This window comes from Globicephala melas, chromosome 16 (assembly GCF_963455315.2).
Source record: "Globicephala melas chromosome 16, mGloMel1.2, whole genome shotgun sequence".
NCBI lineage: Eukaryota > Metazoa > Chordata > Mammalia > Artiodactyla > Delphinidae > Globicephala > Globicephala melas.
In genome coordinates, this window is record NC_083329.1 from 18,716,189 (window position 1) to 18,740,257 (window position 24,069).

The window sequence follows — 24,069 nt, forward strand, 5'->3', positions numbered from 1 at the left end:
TTTTAAAAAGCAGGGAATATAATTATCTAGACTCAAATTAAGTTAAATCCTAAATCCTTTTTTGATTTATATAAGTCACCATATAATAACTGAATTATTTTGAGTATATATTCTCTCCCGAAAATTATCCTCCAGCAATACAACACTCTGCAAAGTCAGGAAATCATGTTAACACCGATACATTAAGAAGAGTGTCATCTAATAACACTAATACTTCTTTCTCACAATCTAGTAATGACGAAAAGTTTTGAAAATGCTTAAAACTCAGGAAATGTGATTTAAGTTTTTAACAGCATCAGCACACAAAAGTAACATGATTTTTAAATTTTATTTTAGTCCATGAAATACAATAAACTCACAAGTAAATTATATATATTATTGAGTTAAATTTGAAACTTTAGATTTTCCCCAAAATCCACGTATACATTTTAAAGGACTCATGCAAAACATTTTCTCTTAGGAACTTTGAATTTTCTTCAGTCTAATGAAAAAGATCTAAAAAATTTCAGGGAAGTTTATAATTAATAAAAGATAGTTTCCAGGAAAATCTAAAATATTTTTGGAACTAATCCAAAATGTCCTATTAAATGCAATTAACAAAACATTTTTAGTGTGAGGAGAAAAAAAAAGGAGTTTAAGATCTCTCTTATTTAGAGCAACACTCCTAACTGCCCAAGCTTTTCTTGTTCATATTCAAATAATCAAAAACATTTGAAAATTCTGAATATATGATAAATTCTGCACTAGACAATACTGTGCCAGGATAAGAGCTCGTGCTACAAATCACAAAAGACAGAATATTAAATATTTAAGGAGTTCATAAACTACTTTCACACTATTTATTATTTCTATACTCTGTCCAGTTAGTTAGTACTTTAAACATTTATTTTACTATATGATCCAAATATTATTAACAAAATATAAGTTCATCTCAGATGGTTCTAAAGGACAATAATCAAGGTCTTAACAGTGACTTGTCTCTGGCTGGGTTGAAGAGTGGTTTTTATTTTCTACTTTATATATTTGTATTTTGTGATTTTTCCTTGTTTTTACACATTTTTTAATCCAAAGAGAAAAAAAAAAAAGGGAGATTCAAGAGGTAAATACTAGCAGTCTCTCCTACACTGTACATGGAAGAGCATTTTTTGACTCTTAAATAGAAGTTTCCTGTCTGTGGAGCAGATGTATCTTTTAGTGAAAATGAACACATCATGTTATCATATTGATGACACGAGCCATTAATACGATACACCTTATGACTCATATTCCATATTTAGTAAGCAATCTTTTAAGTTTGACTTCCTACATAGATTTGCCTACAGAGAGAACACGGACTTCATTCACTGATCCATTCTACAAATACTTATTAAGCACCTACCATGTACTAGGCACTATTCTAGGGACTGAAGATACAATAGGGAAAAAAGAGGTAAAATTCCTGCCTTTGGGCTTCCCTGGTGGTGCAGTGGTTGAGAGTCCGCCTGCCGATGCAGAGGACATGGGTTCGTGCCCCAGTCCGGGAAGATCCCACATGCCGCGGAGCGGCTGGGCCCGTGAGCCATGGCCACTGAGCCTGCGCGTCCGGAGCCTGTGCTCCGCAACGGGAGAGGCCACAACAGTGAGAGGCCCGCGTACCGCAAACAAACAAACAAAAAAAACAAAAAAAAAATTCCTGCCTTCATGGAACTTATATTTTAATATGGAAAAAATAAATAATATATAACCAAGGTGAGGACGTATAAAAGCTATAAAAGAAAATAAAGCAGGATAAAAGAGTGTGATGGGGGAAGGGGAGATTAGAGATATTGATAGTAAGTAGAAGGGGAAAGTAACCCCGATGGAGTAGCATTTGAGTATACACCTGAATAATGGGAGAAGAAAGAAACAATGGAAATATCTGGGGGAAGCTGAGTGAACAGCAAACACAAAGACTCTGAGGCAAGAGAGTAGTTCAAAACACAACAGAAAGCCAGTGTGGCTGGAAGAATGAGTAAGGAAGAAAGTGACAGGAGATGAAGCAGCCCGGAGTCAGGGTCTTGTGGGCTAAGGTAAGGACTTCAGCTTTGACTAAGGAGGTAGTGGTGAGGGTAGTAAGAGTAGTTTTTTTGTTTGTTTTTAGAGCAGTTTCAGGTCTACAGAAAAACTGCACATAAAGTACAGAGTTCCCACATACCCCACCTCCCCACAGTTTCCACTATTATTAACATCCTGCATTTGGTGCATTTGTTACAGTTGATGAACCAACATTTATACATTATTATTATTAACTAGAAGTCCATATTTTACATCACCACCCACTCTTTGTGTTGTCCAGTTCTACAGGTTTTGATAAGTGCATAATATCATGTATCCATCATCACAGTATCATACAGAAGTTTCGCTGCTCTAAAAATCCCCTGTGCTTCACTACTCATTGATCCATCTCTCTCCTGGGGCCCTTGGCAACCATCGATCTTTTATTTTGCCTTTTCCAGAATGTTGTATAGTTGGAATCATATAATATGCAGCTTTTCCAGATTGACTTCTTTCATGTAGCAATATGCATTTAAGGTTCCTCCATGTCTTTTTGTAGCTTGATAGTTCATTTCTTTTTTACCACTGAACAAATATTCCATTGTATGGGTGTACTAGTTTACTATTCACTCATTTATTGAAGGACATCTTGGTTACTTCCAATTTTTAACAATTATGAATAGAACAGCTAAAAACATTTTGTGTACAGTTTTTTGCATAGACATAAGTTTTCAACTCATCTGAGTAAACAGGAGCATGATTGATAGACTGTATGGTGAGACTATGTTTAGCTTTGGAAGAAACTGCCACTGTCTTCGTCTTCCAAAGTGTCTGTACCACTTTGCATTCCCATAGTAATGAATGAGAGCTTGCACCAGCATTTGGTATTGTTCAACCAAAAACAATAGAATGAATAAATAAAATCATGGTATATTCACACTATGAAATATTATGCAGTAATGAGAAGGAACATTCTCTAACTATATACACCAATATGATGAATAATGTGAAGGACAGCTCTTCCTTATAGAAGAATTTCAATTAATAAATGCAAAAGGAACAAGGGAAATTTTAAAAAATCATCATTAGAATATAGTAATAATTGTTTTGGGGAAGAACCACCAAGGAACCCTCAGTATTTGTTTTGCAATTTTTCTTTACCTCTAAAATTTGTCCAAAATGGATAGCTTAAAAAAGATAAAGTTTAGGGCTTCCCTGGTGGCGCAGTGGTTGAGAGTCCGTCTGCCGATGCAGGGGACGCGGGTTTGTGCCCCGGTCCGGGAGGATCCGACATGCCGCGGAGCAGCTGAGCCCGTGAGCCATGGCCGCTGAGCCTGTGCATCCGGAGCCTGTGCTCCACAAAGGGAGAGGCCACAACAGTGAGAGGCCCGCGTGCCACCAAAAAAAAAAAAAAAAAAAAAAAAAGATAAAGTTTAAAGTAAAAACGATGGCAATATATTATTATGGGATTTATGATATATGAATAACATAATATATATAACGTATATTGTCATATATTGTATGACAATAATGGCACAAAAAACAGGAGAAACAGAAGTGTTCTATTGTAAGGTTCTTAGGATACATGTAAAGTGGTATAATATTATATAAATGTAGACTGTATTGTTATGATATGCACTGTAAATATTAGAGCAGACACTTAAAAAAGGTATCAGAGATGTATAACTAATATGCAGCAGTTGAGATAAGTGGAATCTATAAAAAAAATCCAAAAGAAGGCATGAAATGAAGGGTAAAAGGAAAAGTAACAAATGGCACAAATAGAAAATAGCCAGCCAGCTGACAGATTTAAACCAATCATATTGATAACTATATTAAATGTAAATGGTCTAAACCCTCCAATTAAGACAAACTGTCACGATAAAACAAGAGACCTAACCATATGATGTCTACAAGAAACAATTTTAAATACATATAAAGACACAAAAAGTAAAAAGATAGAAAAAGATATGGCTATATCAAATAAAATCAGAATTTAGAAAAAGAGATACTACCAGAAATATTACCATAAAGACAGATGGTTCATAATGATATAAACTGCATCAGAAAAAAAAAAATCCTAAGTATATATACAACTAGTAACAGAGTTTCAAAATGTAAGAAGCAAAAATAATAGCACTAGTGGGAGAAAGACAAATCTACTACTATATTTGGGTATTTCAACACTCATTTCTTACTAATTGAAGAAAAAAGTAGACAGAAAATCGATAAGGGTATACAAGAAATTAATAACATCATCAACCAATTTGACCTTGCTCCAAAAATAACAGCAAAATGCACCTTCTTTTCAACTGCATATAGAACATTTACCAAGACAGACTGTATTTTATAAATCAGTAACAAAAAATAGGGAATTCCCTGGCAGTCCCAGTGGTTAGGACTCCACACCTTCATTGCTGAGGGTTCAGGTTCGATCCCTGGTCAGGGAATTAGGATCCCACAAGCCGCATGGTGCAGCCAAAAAGTTAAAAAAGGGAAAAAAAAATATGAAAACATCTCTGAAATACTTGGAAATTGAACAATGCACTGTTAAATAATCCATGGATTAGAGAATAACAAGAGATATTTAGAAAATACTTTGAACTAAATAATAATGAAAACAGAACATATCAAAAAGTATGTGCTGCTGCTAAAATAGTACTTGGAGGTTTATAGCTATCAATGGCCTTACATAATGCAAAGAAGAAAGATACAAAATCAATCTAACAACTTAAGACAGAAGACAAAGGACATATTAAACATAAAGTAATAAGGAACTAGATAATTAAGAGCAGAAAACAAAAAAAAAAATGGAAGATAAGTTAAAAAATAATAAAACCAAAGCAGTTTTTTTGAAAGGACCAATAAAGCCAATATCAGGAATGAATGAAAGAGGGATGTGATAATATATATATTACAAACTTTAGAAGAATAAAGAACCATTATGAACTTTATGCCAAAAAATTCAACAGATCAAATAAAATAGACAAATGCTTTGACAGATTCAAACTATCAAAGTTCAACTGAGAAGAAACAGAAAACCCAAATAACTTCCTATTAACTTAGTCATTTAAAACCTTCCTACCAAGAAAACCCCAGTCCCAGATTACAAGACTGATAAATTCTTCTAAACATTTGAAGACATAATACTAATTCTTCACAAACTCTTCCAGAACATAAAAGAGGAACACTTTCCAACTCATTCCACAATATGAAGCCAGCATTGCCCTGATAGAAAACCATTACAAAAAAAAGAAGAAAAAAAAGAAATTACAGATCAATATCCATGATGAATATAAATGCAAAAACTCTTTAAATTTTAGTAAATTAAACCTAGCGACATACAGAAAGGCCCTATTAAAACATATCTATTAACAGGCACTCAAATACTGGTAAATAAATAATTTAGGTTTCTTTCATAAGTTGTGGCCTTCCGTATATTATCATTTGACTCACGTTAATAAGGACGCTTACATTTTTAAAGTAACTCTCGTTCCTGAGCTTATAGGGTTACTTTTCAAACATTCAGAGCTTAGCTCTATAAAAATCACATCAAATCTTACTAAAATACATTTGTAAAACTACATAATTAACAAGGGCTGGAAATACTTATTACACAAGCTTGAATAGATTTAGGGACTTAGGTCAGAATACACACTATTATATTTGCATAAATTTGTCTTGAAAGCTTAATTCTCCCTTTCATTGCAAAGAAAACTTTAGTAGTTCTTCTGAGCAAGTGCTTCTGTAACTAAGCAACATGGACAACAGTGTCTATATTCTTTGAATGGATAGCATGCTATCATTAGAGTACAATGATTGCCCTCCTCCCTACACCTTAGCAGTGTGGGAAGTCAAATGTATCCTCTGGTTCTATCAGATCCTTCTAAGATGGTTGAAGTGTTTTTTTCTGTTCTCTTACATCCTCCTTTAGCAATAAGAGTAACTTTTCCAGGTTTCTGTTGTTTCGTGAAACACCTGACAATTTGATAACAATCAACTAAGTTAACAGTTCATTTCTAGGCCTCTAAGGTTTCTTACTGATTTCCAGTGAAAAGAAGTTATTTATTAACAACTATGAACTCCCTTTCCTGATTTCGTTTTCCTGCCAAACTAAGTTACTCATTAGCACTTGTACAAAACACTCAAATGAGATCATTAAATAATGTTACCTGGACCATGAAAGCAATTGCAGCACCTCTGGCAGTCCTAGGAGAACTTCAAGAATTTTAGGAACTAAGGGTTACAATTTGGGTTAATATTAAAAATTGGGTAATAGTATTTGGCTTCACTAAATTCACTTCAAGCCACATTTACTGAAAACCCACTGTTTATTACCTGCAAAAATTCATAGAAAATTACATAATAGGGAATTAAATAAGATCTCTAAGGTCCTTCAACTTAAAAAAAATTGCTGATTCTGTTCTTAGTATTTTTATATATATTGATTATACATACATATTTATTATATATTACTTGACATAAAAAATAACTGCAGTACTATAGTATATATAGTAGAAAATTGATTGTTTTCAATAAATGTTAATGAGTCATATGGGTTAAAAAATTGCTGTTTCTAATTTCTCATATATCTGAATGCTGTGAGAGGTTTTTTTTAATGAGTAAAAATGATCTGGGTTCTCAAAAAGCATACATAACATAGCAGATCATTCTCCTAAGAGAAATTTACACAAAATTGTATACAATATAAATGATGTAGCATTTTATTGAACATATAATATATAGGACAAACAGATTTTTTTAAGATTCCCTCTAACTTAGCCGTTTTTATAAATAATAATAGGAGGAAACTTTAAGGAGAAGCAATCTTAAACCAGCCTTTAATTCAATGAAGGAAAAGTTGTAGGAATATTAGTAAGAGACAAAGATGGAGTTTATTTCTGGTTTCAAAGAGTAATCATTTTCTTTCTAGAAAAATAAAATCATTTAAAACTTCACTAATCAGAGTTTCCTTAAGTAAAGTGATTAATTATTCAAACTGACAACCTGATGACCCTCACTCTAATCTATTCAGGCCCACCCAAAAAAATTTACAAAAGCACATCTCTAACATGAAACTCAAAGGAACCAGGCCAATTGCGGGGGGTGGGGGGGGCGGTGCAGGGAAGGATGGGGTAAGGGAGTGGTTATTCACTGTTTTCCCTCTGAAAACATGATTTCTTGAGTGCCTTGGTGTTCAGTGAAGAGTCTCTTTCAAGATTAAAAATGGTGAAAGGAGGTATGGGCAGGAAGAATGAAACACTAATCTAAAAAAGCAATGACTAAGGTTTCCATCTATCTTATTTAACACAAAAAGATAGGACATTTACTTTATTTGTCCATGACTTACCATACAAAAGGAAAAAAGTAAGTCAATATTACCAAGTGAAGAGTTTTCTTGGCTGCTCTCCAATGTATTATGTCTGGCTCTTCGTATGTCTTTCAGTATCCTTCTACTGCTTTCTGCCAGTATTCACCCACGTGAATATGCATCATTAGTATCAAATCACATGGCATTAATAAAGATACTATTAATGCCTAAACAGGTATTCAGATTTTAACATAATTTCCCTATAAAGGCAACAGCACAGCTGCTAAATTCCAAATACATTATTTAAACTAAATACTAGGCTATGTTTCACAAACTTCTAATTTCTCACATTCCTCAAATATACTGCTGAACACAAACTGGATGGCATGATTGAAAGTGGTATACTCATAAAAACAACAGAGAAGAATAAGCACTTAATATGCATAATATAAATCTAATATATATATATCTATAATAATGTGGATCTAATACGTATAAATGAAAGTTTAACAAAATGATAATTAGCATATATTTTGAATTGTAAATTCTCTTGTTATGAGTTTCAGCAGTAAGTGAAATTGCATTAAAGACGTATAACTTTTAGAAATGTCAAATTCCGTTTTATTTGATCTGGGTGCATGAGTCTTATTTTGTAAGCATTCTCAAAGGAGCTCAGGATTTTGGGGGTTTTTGTGTAATTAAAAAAGCAGTAAAGCAAGATCTGCATCACAGAAAATAACTATTTCTCTCTTTCCTTTATAATAAAAGATAGCCTTCAAGAGTTAAAAACAAATCAATAATAATCAGGAAACTATAAATTAAAAACATAATGAGATACCACTTCACACTCATGGAATGGCTATAATAAAAAAAGACAGATAATCACAAGAATGTTGACGATATAGAGGAATTGGAACCCTCATACACTGCTAATGGGAAGGTAAAATGGTGTAGCCACTTAAGAAAATAGTCCAGTATTTCCTCGAAAGATTAAACATAGAGTTACCATATGACTCAGTAAATCTACTTCTAGGTATACACCGAAGAGAAATGAAAACAAATGTCTACACAAAAACTTTTACACAAATGTTCACAGTAATTTTATTCATAATAGCCAGAAAGTGAAAACAACCCAAATGTTCAACAACTGATGAGTGGATAAACAAAATGTGGTATAATCGTACAGTGGAATATCATTCAGCAATAAAAAGGAATGATGTACTGATAGATGCTATGACCTGAATTTTGAAAACATTATGCTAAGTGAAAGAAGCTAGCCACCAAAGACTATATATTTTATGATTCCATTTATATGAAATGTCCAGAATAGGTAAATTTATAGAAAAAGAAAGTAGATTAGTGTTTGCCTAGGGCTAAGGAGTTGGGAGAAAACATGGGTGGGGTGGGGTAACTGCCAAACAGAACAGAGTTTCTTTCTGGGGTGATGAAAATCTCCCATAATTGTTTGTGATAGTGAACAAGTCTGTGAACATGCTAAAACCCACTGAATTGTATACTTCGAATGCATTAATCATATGGTATGTGAATTATATCTCAATTAAGCTGTTAACACTGTCCCCTCTCAAAAAAAAAAAAAATCTACTGTAATAGCTTTCAACTGCAGCTACACTTGGAATAACCCAACTTATTCATTAAAAGTACAGATCCCCTGGACCTGCCAGACCAGTAAATCATAATCTATGGGATGAGACCCACTCTTCTAGACTAGTGGGAGCAGTACAGTGAGACCTAGATTCAAACTCTGACTATGCCATCACTAAATTTTCAGTTCCTTTTTCAGTACAATGAGGTGAGAAGTACCTATTTCATTGGATTACTGTAAGAATTTAATGAGATATTAGATGTAAATTTACGTGTACAAAATAGTGTATGTTCTATGACATACTGTGCTCAAACAACAGCTACTCTTATTATTACAATTATGTTATTTTTACTAGATCTTTATTTTCTTTTTCCCTATAAGGAAACATAACGCAGACTTCAGCAATGTTTGTCCCAAATCCATGCATGTAAGTTAAACCTTATAAATTCTAACTCCTTATAAGAAATATTGTTTTATTTTTTAAAGCAGTTTACTTTCTATCTGATGCCCTGCTCGGAATAAAATAAATGACATTTATGAAGTTACTATTTTTATAGAAATACAGAAATTACAAGAACACAAAACTTCAATGTCACTAATGGTGGGAGGGTGCTCATTAAAAAACAAATCAATGGTTATTTTATAAATTACAAATTTAGGAATAAAGTTCCAAAGATTAGGCAGCCACAAAAATCAACCATTTAATTAAATATAATTTGCCAATTTTTAAAAATAAATTCACTTTTTAGTAAAAATGTTGTAACCATCTGCTCAAGAACAAAGTGAAGTAAATTTAAAGTCCTATGAAATAGTTTCTTGCTTAAGAAATGCATGTTCTTAATTCCCAGGTAATTTGACAACATCTTCTAAAGAAAAAAAAAATCCTCAAAGAAAGACTTTCATATGAATGAAAGCCAACGTTTTAGAATGGAGTGTAACACATGCACAAAACAACAATAAGTACAAAGACTGGAAATAACATTTTATATTTCTACATAAAAATTCAGCATTTCTTTCCCCAACAGCTTATAATTCTATTCTACAATGAGTCATACAAACAGGTCAAATTTTGACTGAATCTGGTACAAAAATCAAATGTCATTCAACAACCACATTGTTATCTGAAGACATGGAAAGGAACATATCCATTCGAATTCCTAGGGCTATTTTAGTATCTCATAAGTGTGTCACACTTTATAAATACAAGTACATTGCTTGAGAAAAATGACTGTGGATTTTCTAAATACATTTAATTAAACCAAAATTAAATTAAGTGTCTGGTTAGAGCTAAATATAATAGAACACCATACCTAAAATTTAAACTGCATCTTTCTCAAAGCTAAATAAAAATTTTGAAACACCCAGAGAATATTATATCTCTACATAGCTGCACAGCCTAAAAACAAAGTTTCCTTCATCACCCACTATAAGACCAATGCTCAACCAATATATTTAACCTGTTTTATTCAGAATAAATTTGTGTTTCACACAAAAAAGGGAAACTTCCCTTTAAAAGCTGTATAATCAATTTTTATGTCAATTTTTCAAACTCTCATAAAAAGGGCCCAGAAAGATAATACCGTCTATCAATTTCTCAAAATTGGTAAGTCAACGGTTGACTACATTCCAAAAGTTGCTGAAATTTTTTTTTAATTAAAAATACCAAAACAACTAACTTCTTTTTACTGACTTGTTTACACGTGTATTTCCTATTTTTTATTCTACGATCTATTCTTTTAAAAACAGTCCCCTTTTTTCAGTACAATTTAGCTTTACATATAAAAACAAGAATGAAATCTACCAAAATACTAACAGTGTTGGCATTAACTATCGCTAACTTTTCTACTTTTCTGTATCCTTAGATTGTTTTTAATGAACATGTAAGTACTTTCAAAATGAAATTTTCTTTTCAACTTTCTTACAACCCTGCTTCTTCACAAGGCTCTGATACGCCAATCTTTTGTGGTAAATTAGGTAGAAAAGTAATATGAATTTAAACAAACACTTTTTAGGTAAAAAAGAAGGTGTCAGAGAATGAGAAAATGCAGGCTTAAAGCATCTTATATAATCATATCTTGTAAATACTTTAAAAACAGGTGGTAACAATTAAAAAATTAGGTAAAAATTCTTTTTCTGCTTCAAATTTACTTTTTTCCAATGAAAATGAAAGCAGATTAGATTTGTGTGAAAAAGGCCCAATTACATCTACATTCTAACTAATTATCTAGGTCTATAAAATAATCTCAAACCATGTACTATTAATACCGCTATAACTGATTAAAGTAAACCATAAAGAAGACAAAACTTAGAAACCAGCTGTTTTTTAGACAAGTATCAGATATTTTCTGATATGGAAAAGCACTGGACAAAATTATTGAGCATAACAAATACTACAAACAATAATAGTAACCCAAGGCCTCTTACCAATTTCAGCAGGTAGTTGTTTGATTTTGTTCTCTCGAATGCTAAGCATGCTGAGTTTTGACAGGTTTTTGATGTCTTTTTCCACAGTAGTTATTCGATTAAAGCGAAGGTAAAGAGTGGTAAGAGAATCCAGCCTATACACCACTGAAGGAATTTCTCTCAGTTTATTATGCCGTAAATCAAGCATCCGCAGCTTCTTCAAGTTATCAAGAGAGTCAGGCAAACTGGTAAGTGAATTTTCACTTAGAGCAAGTGTCATGAGATTTACTAGACAGCCCACTTCTGCTGGGAGGGACTGTAATTTGTTGCTATATAAATAAAGTTCTGTTAATTGAGTCAACTCTTTGATTGATGATGGCAATATGTGTATAGACCTCTTGGATAAGTCCAAACGCATTGAGTTCTCTTCCCGGCATTTGTTGAGCTCTTTAATCACCTCTGCATTGCTAGATTTCTTTCTAGTCCCAGGTGCTGGATTTGGCCGTTTGATCGTATTATCAACTGAAAAAGCCACCCCTGGTTGGGCAGCACTGGAGTCCTTCTTTCCATCTTTGGCATCTTTCCCTTTGGTCTTAGGTTCTTTTTCTTTGCTCTCTTTCCCAAAACCTCCAGAGGCTTTTGCCTCCTTTTCTCTTTCCTTGGCTGATGGTGCTTTGGGATCTTTCTCTTTAGAGTCTTTTTCTTTTCCTAAACTACTACTCATGGTGACTCAAGCTTGGGCAAAAACTACATGAACTCCTTTTATTTGCCAACAGCAGAAACTGGAATTCAAAGATGAAGAGACAAAAATCCTACACAATCAAAAAAGGTGTTGGCTTCAAGAAGTAATCGCCATCTGTTACGTGTTGGATCTAAAAGCACTATGCCCATTTCTGATAACTCATTCCAACTGGTAAAATGGTGCTGGTCAATCAATGATTCATTAGAATTCCTGAAATATAATACAGAGAGAGTATTATATTACTTTAGGTTATAAATTTATATTAAGTAAATGGGCTCTGAAAAACAATCTTACTGAAAATTTTGCTATTTTCCTAAGATTTGATACAGTAAATATTTATTGAACACCTTCTACTTTGCAAAATCCATTGAAAAATTATAAAAATTAACAAGGCGGGCTCTCTCTTTAAGGAATTTACAATCTAACAGGAAGAGGTAAGATAGGTATGCAAGTCACCAAACTGCAGATGTTTTTAAGAGCTGAAAAGTGGGAGAAATCACAACAGCAACTAATGTCTGAGCGCTTTCTATGTACAAGCACTATTGTATGGAATTTACAAACATTATAACTGCTCTATGAGATAAATTCTTATCTCTATTTTACACACAGGGACGACTGAGGCACAGAAATATTTTTAGTAATTAGCTTTGTGATCCTGGAAAAGTGGCAGAGCTAAGATTCCAATGTAGGTGGTACACTGCCTATATTCTTAATCACTACGGTAAAACTGCTCTATCTGCAGCTAATTACCAGATTCTAGGAACTGCAAAGGTAGCTTTTTTAGTTGATAGTGAGAAGGATTAAAGGTTCTTAGAAGTAGAAAAGGTTCACTGGTAACATGACTGACCCAAAATGATCCACAAAGATTGAAAAGATGAGGGGAGATGGAAGTGAGACAGCACTAACCTAATAAGATCTATTCTTGGTATAAGATTATAATGATGATTATCACATTTAATAATTATTTACTTAAAAAACCACATCAATAGACCATATATACTAAATATATTCCTTAGTCTTACCTTAAATGCCGATGTGAAAGCTTTACAATATTGAATCTTGAATTACAATAAACAAAACTTCTGGTTCCATACAAGATGGAATAAGCCCACTCTACCTTGTTCCTCACATTAATTACAACTTAAAACCCTGACAAAATACATGAAGCAACTAGCAGAATATTCTGAAAGGTAGAGAAAAGAAGGCAGACTGGTTAGGAACCTTGGTTTGCAGATGACCTGGTGGTTAGTACTCTAGGGGTTTTTTGTTTTGCTTTGTTTTTATTTCCTATATATCCTGGCCTGGCAGTAGAGAAGCCCATAAACCCAAAACACCAATAAGCATGGACTAAAACAAGGTCCAAGAAAAGTCTGCTGTCTCTAGTCAAAGGACTATGAAGAGAATAGCACTGCAGGATGGAACCCTTTTGACTATACCCCTCCTTATTCCACTTGAACACCACAGAAGAAGTCATGTCCCACCCCTCCCAACTGGCACTGAGGCCACAAAGACTGTAGAGTAAAACTCTGCCAACCACCCAGCTCTGCACTAACTTGAAGAGAAGCAGTACACATCCCCCTTGGCATCAGTACTGCAGCCATGGAAACTATGGAGGAGAGCCCTGTTGACCATCCCCACCCTGTACTTAGTAAATGTCAGCCAAGAAGTGGTAGCCCTCTCCCTCCCCACTGGTGCAAAAGCTGTACTATGAGGAAGAATCCTGTGGATCATCCCCTGCCGTGCACTAAGCAAATGTTAGCAAAGAGACAGCACACCACTCCTTCACAACTAGAGGGGGAAGGAGAAAATTATGGAGAGGAGGGAGCTGGAGAAAGGGATTCTTTCAATCTGTGTATTCCCAAGCACACTCCTTAGAAGCTCAGCAAGAAACCAACCAGAATGAAAACAACAAATGCTTTGAGAACTGAACCGTAGTGTGGAATATCACCTATTTTTCAGATTGGTCTTGGGGTGGCACACAAACAGGGCAGACCAGAATACCCCTAAAAAGCACATTAAAAGGATCATACACCATGATCAAGTGAGGTTTATTCCAGGAATGCAAGGATTCTTCAATATACGCAAAACAATTAATGTGATAAACCATATTAACAAATTGAAGGAGAAAAACCATATGATCATCTCAGTAGATGCAGAGAAAGCTTTCGACAAAATTCAACACCCATTTATGATAAAAACCCTGCAGAAAGTAGGCATAGAGGGAACTTTCCTCAACAAAATAAAGGCCATATATGACAAACCCACAGCCAACATCGTCCTCAATGGTGAAAGACTGAAAGCATTTCCACTAAGATCAGGAACAAGACAAGGCTGCCCACTCTCACCACTCTTATTCAACATAGTTTTGGAAGTTTTAGCCACAGCAATCAGAGAAGAAAAGGAAATAAAAGGAATTCAAATCAGAAAAGAAGAACTAAAGCTGTCACTGTTTGCAGATGACATGATACTATATATAGAGAATCCTAAAGATGCTACCAGAAAACTACTAGAGTTAATCAATGAATTTGGTAAAGTAGCAGGATACAAAATTAATGCACAGAAATCTCTGGCATTCCTATATACTAATGATGAAAAATCTGAAAGTGAAATCAAGAAAACACTCCCATTTACCATTGCAACAAAAAGAATAAAATATCTAAGAATAAACCTACCTAAGGAGACAAAAGACCTGTATGCAGAAAATTACAAGACACTGATGAAAGAAATTAAAGATGATACAAATAAATGAAGAGATATACTGTGTTCTTGGATTGGAAGAATCAACATTGTGAAAATGACTCTACTACCCAAAGCAATCTACAGATTCAATGCAATCCCTATCAAACTACCACTGGCATTTTTCACAGAAGTAGAACAAAAAATTTCACAATTTGTATGCAAACACAAAAGACCCCGAATAGCCAAAGCAATCTTGAGAACGAAAAACGGAGCTGGAGGAATCAGGCTCCCTGACTTCAGACTATACTACAAAGTTACAGTAATCAAGACAGTATGGTACTGGCACAAAAACAGAAAGATAGATCAATGGAACAGGATAGAAAGCCCACAGATAAACCCATGTACATATGGTCACCTTATCTTTGATAAAGGAGGCAGGAATGTACAGTGGAGAAAGGACTGCCTCTTCAATAAGTGGTGCTGGGAAAACTGGACAGCTACATGTAAAAGTATGAGATTAGATCACTCCCTAACACCAAAATAATAGCAAAATGGATTAAAGATCTAAATGTAAGGTCAGAAACTATCAAACTCTTAGAGGAAAACATAGGCAGAACACTCTACGACACAAATCACAGAAAGATCCTTTCTGACCCACCTCCCAGAGAAATGGAAATAAAAAGAAAAATAAACAAATGGGACCTAATGAAACTTCAAAGCTTTTGCACAGCAAAGGAAACCATAAACAAGACCAAAAGACAACCCTCAGAATGGGAGAAAATATTTGCAAATGAGGCAACTGACAATGAATTAATCTCCAAAATTTATAAGCAGCTCAATAACAAAAAAACAAACAACCCAATCCAAAAATGGGCAGAAGACCTAAATAGACATTTCTCCAAAGAAGATATACAGACTGCCAACAAACACATGAAAGAATGCTCAACTTCATTAATCATTAGAGAAATACAAATCAAAACTACAATGAGATATCATCTCACACCAGTCAGAATGGCCATCATCAAAAAATCTAGAAACAATAAATGCTGGAGAGGGTGTGGAGAAAAGGGAACACTCTTGCACTGTTGGTGGGAATGTAAATTGATACAGCCACTGTGGAGAACAGTATGGAAGTTCCTTAAAAAGCTAAAAATAGAACCACCATATGACCCAGCAATCCCACTAATGGGCACATACCCTGAGAAAACCATAATTCAAAAAGAGTCATGTACCAAAATGTTCACTGCACCTCTATTTACAATAGTCTGGAGATGGAAACAACCTAAGTGTCCATCATCGGATGAATGGGTAAAGAAGATGTGGCACATATATACAATGCAATATTACTCAGCCATAAAAAGAAACAAAATTGAGCTATTTGTAATGAGGTGGATAGACCTAGAGTCTGTCATACAAAGTGAAGTAAGTCAGAAGGAGAAAGACAAATACCGTATGCTAACACATATATATGGAATTTAAGGGAAAAAAATGTCATGAAGAACCTAGGGGTAAGACAGGAATAAAGACACAGACCTACTAGAGAATGGACGAGGATATGGGGAGGGGAAAGGGTAAGTTGTGACAAAGCGAGAGAGAGGCATGGACATATATACACTACCAAACGTAAGGTAGATAGCTAGTGGGAAGCAGCCGCATAGCACAGGGAGATCAGCTCGGTGCTTTGTGACCGCCTGGAGGGGTGGGATAGGGAGGGTGGGAGGGAGGGAGACATAAGAGGGAACAGATATGGGAACATATGTATATGTATAACTGATTCACTTTGCTATAAAACAGAAACTAACACACCATCGTAAAGCAATTATACTCCAATAAAGATGTAAAAGAAAAAAAACTATATTGGAACCAAAAACCACAAAAATGGGTTAGGGCATGTATTCTGAAACAAAACAGGTTGACTGCTAAACAGAAGGCTTAAAAAGAATTCAAAATTTTATAAGTCTCAAAATGTCCAGGATGTAATCCAAAATTACTCATCATACCAAGAACTAGGAAAATATCAACTTGAATGGGAAAAGACAATCAACAGACACCAACAATGAGATGACAGATGTTGGAATTATCTGACAAGGATTTTAAAGCAGGTCTCAAAAAACAAAACCAAAAAAAAATGCTCCAACAACTACATATACTCTGGAAACATACAAATAACTATAAAGTCTCAACAAAGAAATAAAAGGTAAATCGAGAATCAAATGAAAATTTTAGAGCCAAATAATATAATAAATAAAACTCACTGGAGGGGCTCAATAGGATAATGGAGATTATTGAAAATTCAGTGAATTTGAAGAAAGATCAGTAGAAATGATCCAATCTGAACAGCAGAAAGAAAAGAGATTTTAAAAACTCAAAAGAGGGCTTCCCTGGTGGCGCAGTGGTTGAGAGTCCGCCTGCTGATGCAGGGGACACGGGATCGTGTTCCGGTCCGGGAAGATCCCACATGCCACGGAGCGGCTGGGCCCGTGAGCCGTGGCCGCTGAGCCTGCGCGTCCGGAGCCTGTGCTCTGCAACGGGAGAGGCCACAATAGTGAGAGGCCCGTGTACCGCAAAAAAAAAAAACAAAAAACTCAAAAGAGCCTCAGTAAGCTGTGGGACAGAAACAAAACGTCTAATATTTGTTTCTTCAGAATCCCAGAAGAAGAGAAGAATGGATATGGGGGTGAAAAATTATTTAAAGAGACAATGACTGAAACATCTGAAATTTGGCGGGGAGGGGTTGGACTTATAGAGACAAAAAGCTGAGCAAATCCCAAACAGGAAAAACCCAAAGAAATTCATTCCCAGAATATGATAATAAAATTTCTGAAAACTAAGGCAGCCAGAAAACAACATAAACCTATAGGGGAACAATGATTTGAATGACAGTGGATTTCTCATGAGAAATCAAACAGGCGTAAGGAAGTGGTATTTTTCAAGTGTTGAAAAAGAAAAGAAGTCAACCAAGCCTTCTTCATTCAGCATAAGCATTCTTCAGGAATGAAGGAAATATAATGACATTTTGAGATGAAGGAAAACAAAGAGAATTTGATGCCAGCAGATCTGCTCTAAAATAATTGTCAAAGGAAGACCTTCAGACAAGAAAGCAAACAGAATGAAAATTAGAACATCGGGAATGAAGAAAGATCTATGGAAAGAGTAATAATATGGATTAATATAACTGGCAATTCTTTTCCTCTTCAGTTTTGTAAATTATGTTTGACTGCTGAAAGCAAAGAATATATCTCTGAGGTGGTTGTCAATGTATATAGAGGTACTAAGACAAGTATATGACAAGGGAATGAGAGTGAAAGGACCTGAGTGATGCTAAGATTACTACATTGTATTTGAAGTGGTAAAATGTTGATACTAGTAGACTATGATAACTTAAGAATATATGTTGTATTTCCTAGATCACAAGAAAAAATATAGAAAGAAGTATACTCAAAAACACTACAGATAAATTGAAATCTTTGTTCAAGTAACCCAGAGTAAGACAGGGAAAGAGAAAAAAGAAAAACAGAGGGCACAAAAAGAAAATTATGAACTGGCACATTTAAATCCAAACGTAGCAATAATTACATTAAATGTAAACATTCTCAACACACCAATTAAAAGAATTTGTCAGAATGAGTTTTTAAAAACATGACCCAACTATATACCGTCTACAAGAAACTCAATTCAAATTTAATAACAAAGGGGGAGGGTTAAAAGTATAGAAAAAGTTATACCGTGCAAATGCTAATCAAGGAAAGTTTGAGTGGATGTATTAATAGCAAAATAAAATTCAGAGCAAAGAAAACTACCTGGGACAAAGAGGGAGATTAGACTACAAAAAGAAAATGGTCATTTCTCCAATAAGATAAAACATTTCCTAACTGTGTATGCACCAAAGAACAGAGCTTCAAAAGACATAGTAAAAACTGATAGAACTAAGAAAAATCCACAAATCCACAATTACAGTTGGGGATTTCAAAACCCTTCTCAGTAACGGACAAACTACAGTACAGAAAGTTAGCAAGGATATAAGATAACAAACAAATACCATAAATCAAATGGATTTAAATTGACATTTGCAGAATACTCCATTTGATAAAGTAGAATACATACTCTTTTCAAGGCATATGCAACATTCCCCAAGATAGACTATATCTTATATCATAAAAAATCTTAAAGAACTGAAATCATACAAAGTATGTTCTCTTACTATGATGGAATTAAACTAGAAATCACTAATAGGAAGATAACAAAAATCTCCAAACACCTGAAAATTAAACACCATACTTCTAAATAATCTGTGGGTCAAAAACAGTAATAAGGAAAATTAAACTATATATTGAGCTGAATAAAAATAAAACTATATCAGAATTTATGAGATGTAGCTTAAGTAGTGCTTAAAGGGAAATACATATTACTGAATGATTATATTAGATTACATTAGAAAAGAAGAAAAACTGCAGATCAATAATCTAAGTTCCCACATCAAGAAACTTGAAAAGGGCAAAAGGAACACGAAGCAAGCAGAAGGAAAATACAATATAGAACAGAAATCCATGAAATTGAAAACTGAAAAGCAATAAATAAAAATCAATAAAACCGAAAGCTGGTTCCTTAAAAAGATCAACAGAATTGATAAACATCTGGCAACTCTGACAAAGAAAAAAAAAAGAGAACACAAATTACCAATATCAGGAATGAAACAGAGAATATAGTTAAATACTCCACAGACATTAAAAGAATAATAAGAGAACACTAAAAATAACTCTTTGGATTTAAATTCAACAAGTTAAAGTGGACCAAATCCTTGATAACCGCAAATTACCAAAACTCACCCAAGATTAAACAGATCATCTAAATAGTCCTATCTATAATTGCTAAAGAAACTGAATTAATAGTTTAAAACTTTCCAAAAAAGGAAATTGCTAGGCACAAATGATTTCACTGGAGAATTCTAACAAAGATTTAAAAAAGAAATAACACCAATTCTACACAGTCTCTTCCAGGAAGTACTCATTTTATGAAGCCAGCATTATCCTGATACCAAAACCAGATAAAGACAATACAACAATAATAAGGGGGAAAAAAAGCAAGCAAGCAAGCTACAGGCCAACAGCCCTCAGAAACAGAGATGCAAAAATCTTCAATGACATATAAACAAATCAATACAGCTTTTACTACTCCTATTGAACACAGTACTTAAAATCCTAACCAGTGCAATAAGGCAAGAAAAAGAAACAACATACAGATTACAAAGGAAGAAATAAAACTGTCCCTGTTTGGAGATGAAATGTTTATCTATGTAGAACACTACAGGGATTCTCAAAAAACTCATAGAACTAATAAGAGAGTTTAGCGTGGTCAAAGGAAACAAGGTCAACACACAAAAATCAATCATATTTCTCTTTGTTAGAAACAAACAAGTGGAAACCAAAATTAATACCATTTGCAATCACTCCAAAAAATTAAATACTTAGGTATATATATAATATGGAATATGTATGCTTAAAACTATAAAACATGATGAAAGGAATAAAAAATGACCTTCATTTAAGTTTCCTCCATTTCTTTCTGGGTCTGGATAGCTTTTTACTGCTACACAATATTCCATTGTCTGGATGTCCCATAATTTATTTATCTATTCACCTATCACCTACTGAAGATCATCTTGGTTGCCTCCAAGTTTTGGCAGTTATTAATAAAGCTGTTATAAACATTCTTGTGTAAGTTTTTGTTCAGACATAAACTTTCAACTCATTTGGGTAAATACCAAGGAGAGTGATTGCTGGGTTGTAATGATAAGAGTATGTTTAGTCTTGTAAGAAACTAACAAACTGCCTTCCAAAGTAGCTATACCATTTTGCATTCCCACCAGCATTGTTGCTCCACATTTTCACCAGCATTTGGCAACGTCCAGTTGATTTTGACAAACATGCAAAAGCAACCCAATGGAGGAGAACAGCCTCTCAACAAATGCTGTTGGAATAACTGGACCTCTATAAGCAAGAAAAAGACCTTTGACCTAAATTTCATACCTTATAAAAAAGTTAACTCAAAACGGATCAAAGATCTATGTGAAAAAAAAAAACTATAAAACTTTTAGAAGAAAACATAGGAGAAACTCTTTATAACCTATGGTTAGGCAAGGAATTAATAAGACAGCAAAAGCACAAACATTAAAGGGAAAAAATTGATAAACTGGACTTCATCAAAATTAAAAACTTTTGCACTGTGTATCACTCAGTTAAGAGGACGAAAAGACAGGCTACAGCCTGGGAGAAAATGTACCAAGAATACATAAAGGACACCTTTCATCAGTAAGAAAACAATCAATCCAATTAGAAAATGGGCAAAAGACTTGTAGAGACACTCCACCAAAGGTAAAAATGACAAATAAGCACATGTAAACATGTTGGACATCATTAGCCATTAGAAAAATGCAAATATAACTACACACTTATTAGAAAGCTAAATTTAAAAATACAGATGTTACCGAGTGCTGATGAAAATGTGGAGAAACTGATGAAAATGTAAAACGGTAGAGTCACTATGGAAAACAATTTGGCAGTTTCTCATAGTTAAACATACACTTGTAGCACGCAACCCAACAATTGCACCCCTAGATATTTGTCCTAGGGAAATAAAAACTTGTGTTCACACAAAAATCTGTATACAAATGTTCACAGCAGCTTTATTTGTAATACCTCCAAAGTGAAAACAACCCAAACGCCTTTTACTGGGTGAACTGATAAACTGTGGTACATCCATACAATGGAATACTATTCAACAATAAAAAGGAACGAACTATCCTTGCACACAAAATCTTCGATGAATCTCAGGGGCATTAGGGGTTAGTGACAAAGTATCAAAAGGTTACAAACTACATGATTCTGTTCACATAATATTCTTAAGTGACAAAAGTACAGTGATGGGGACAAATCAGTGGTTATCATGGCTTAGGACTAGGGTGAGAGTGTGACTATAAAGGAGTAGCATGTGGGAGCTTCTTTGAAGTGATGAAATAGTTCTGTACTTTGTGGTGGTGGTTATTGGTGGTTACAAGAATCTACACATGTGATCAAATTTCATAGGACTATGAACCCCCACCCTCCAAAAAAAGACTGCATGGAAAAACTGGTGAAATCTCAAACAAGAACTGTAGTTTCATTAACAGCATTGTGCCAATGTCAACTTCCTGGTTTTGATAATTGTACTACAGTTATGTAAGATGTTATCATTGGTGAAAAATAAGTAAAGGGTACAGGAGAACTCTCTGTACTAATAATTTTATAAATTCTATGAGTCTAAAATTATTTCAAAAGAAAAATGTAAAAAATAAAATACAATGGACGATACAAATCTACCATATGTAGATTACAAAGAAGTATACTGGCGTTTCTTAAATAAGTGAAAGTTTAAAAGGCACATTTAAAAAAAGCATATTTTGAAAATCAAAATTTTTTAAAATAAGTGAATAAGCAATTCAAATTGGCTGGGAAAAGGTTCTCTCAATCTTGTTCAGTATAAGATAAAAATATATACCCATTCATAGATATCACTTGATTTGGGAAAGTACATATTTCAACTGACTGGACTATAAGCAGAAAGAAAAAATTTAAGTGGGAGTGCAGTGAAGGAAACTTTAGGACAAGGAGCCCTTGATGAAAAGATATATATACAAAGATATAAAACTAGCAAAAGTACCACAGACCACAAGTTGCAAGCAGTTGTATCTGAAGAAGCAGGGTGTTTTTGTTTTTGTTGTTTTTAGGTCAATTCCATATTTTATTTGTATTTGTATTTAAGAAGGCTACAATGATGCCTGGCATATGACAAATATTTTTTGAGTGAACAAATCAAACAATTCATCTCTTTTATATAAACTGCACAAAATTATAAAGCTAACAATCAGATTATTGTTAGTGACTATATTTTGCAACACATTTTATACTAAGTGATTGTTCATATCAAGTTCTTTGATCTTTTATTCAATCATGCTACATGTTAGAAAAGCAGAGGTCAGAAAATCTTTATATATAAATTTTTATGAGTATCATTAATAGTAAAACCACAGAGTCAATAATAGAACAAAAATGAAAATAATCTGTCAGATCTCTCAAAATTTGAATGTTGTGCCATTAGGAAAATTTTTGAAGATAATTCAGTAGTGGTAATGACTATCATGCTGGGGTGAGGTTAAAAAAGAAAAAAATGCTGAATATATTATGATAAGTAGTCAAGGAGGAATTACCGCAAAATGTTTTATGTATATGGAAAAGCATTAGAAAAGAAAATTGGAAAATAATGGACTGTTTTATTGTGGAGGTAATGGGACTATATATAATTTGAAAATTTTTTTTATTGGAGTATAGTTGATTTACAATGTTGTATTATTTTATTTTTATTAATCATACCTTAATAGTACTTATGCCAAAAAAAATTTAAGCATATTCAAGGACATTGGCTAAAGAAAAAACAAAACAAAACAAAACTGTAGCATGATAGACAATCTCATAGTCTGAGTTTCACAGAAAATAAGGCCCGAGGCAAAACTTAGGTGCTAGAACCTGTTTCTCCATGCCTTCAACCTGAGCTGGCCTTTTTAACTTTCATTAACCTATAGAATGTAACAAAAACAATTCTGTACCAATTTAGACTGCAAGAGGCCTTGCATGCTTCTGCTCTCTCTCTCCAGACCCTTGCCTCTCTATGTGAACAGACCAGGGCTAGCCTGGTATAGTAGGGTGGTCTTTAAAGTCATGGATTGTAAAAACCTGCTGAGCCCACAGAAGCCACTTCAGGCAATGAGGCATATATGGACAGTAGATGAAACTACACAGGTGACTCTACAAAGCCCTCAATTTAGTAATTTTTATCTAAGTTTCATGCTACCCACATACTTAATAAGCTTATTTCCACTATTTATAACTCTTGTCATATCCTACGATTATTATGACAATGACCTCTAAATTATATGAAAGTATTTTACTCGTTGTTTCTTATATGTCTTTATACTCTTCCCTCTCCCCAACTGGCATGTAAGTTCAATGAGAGCAGAACTTTTTCAATGCTGAACGAATCTGCTCTTAAGTACTGGTTGAAACAAAAAACTACAGAAGACAGAGCAATGAGATTACCTCAGATAATGTGTTTCTTGGTTAAAAAATTCTATATTTCCCCGAGGTCCCCTGAAAGAAGTCTTACTCCATAAGACTTCCATAAGATAGAGTCCTTGTCTCTCTTCTTCACAGGTATACTGTTAGCATCTGTATCAGTCTGGAATATAGCAGATGCCGAATAAATATGAGCTAAATGACTAAGTCAAAT

The 24,069-nt window shown here is 34.0% G+C and overlaps 1 protein-coding gene across 4 annotated transcripts in view; it reads right to left on the minus strand.

Annotated features, from left to right (window-relative positions):
* The window catches only part of SHOC2 (SHOC2 leucine rich repeat scaffold protein), a 111,310-nt gene that overhangs the window by 32,656 nt on the left and 54,585 nt on the right, over nt 1-24,069 (minus strand). For all 4 annotated transcript variants that reach the window (XM_070043906.1, XM_030842467.2, XM_030842469.3 and 1 more), the window contains exon 2: nt 11,352-12,282. In XM_070043906.1, coding sequence (XP_069900007.1) covers nt 11,352-12,054 — 703 coding nt within the window. In that variant the 5' untranslated portion in view covers nt 12,055-12,282. The remainder of the gene's footprint in view (nt 1-11,351; nt 12,283-24,069) is intronic.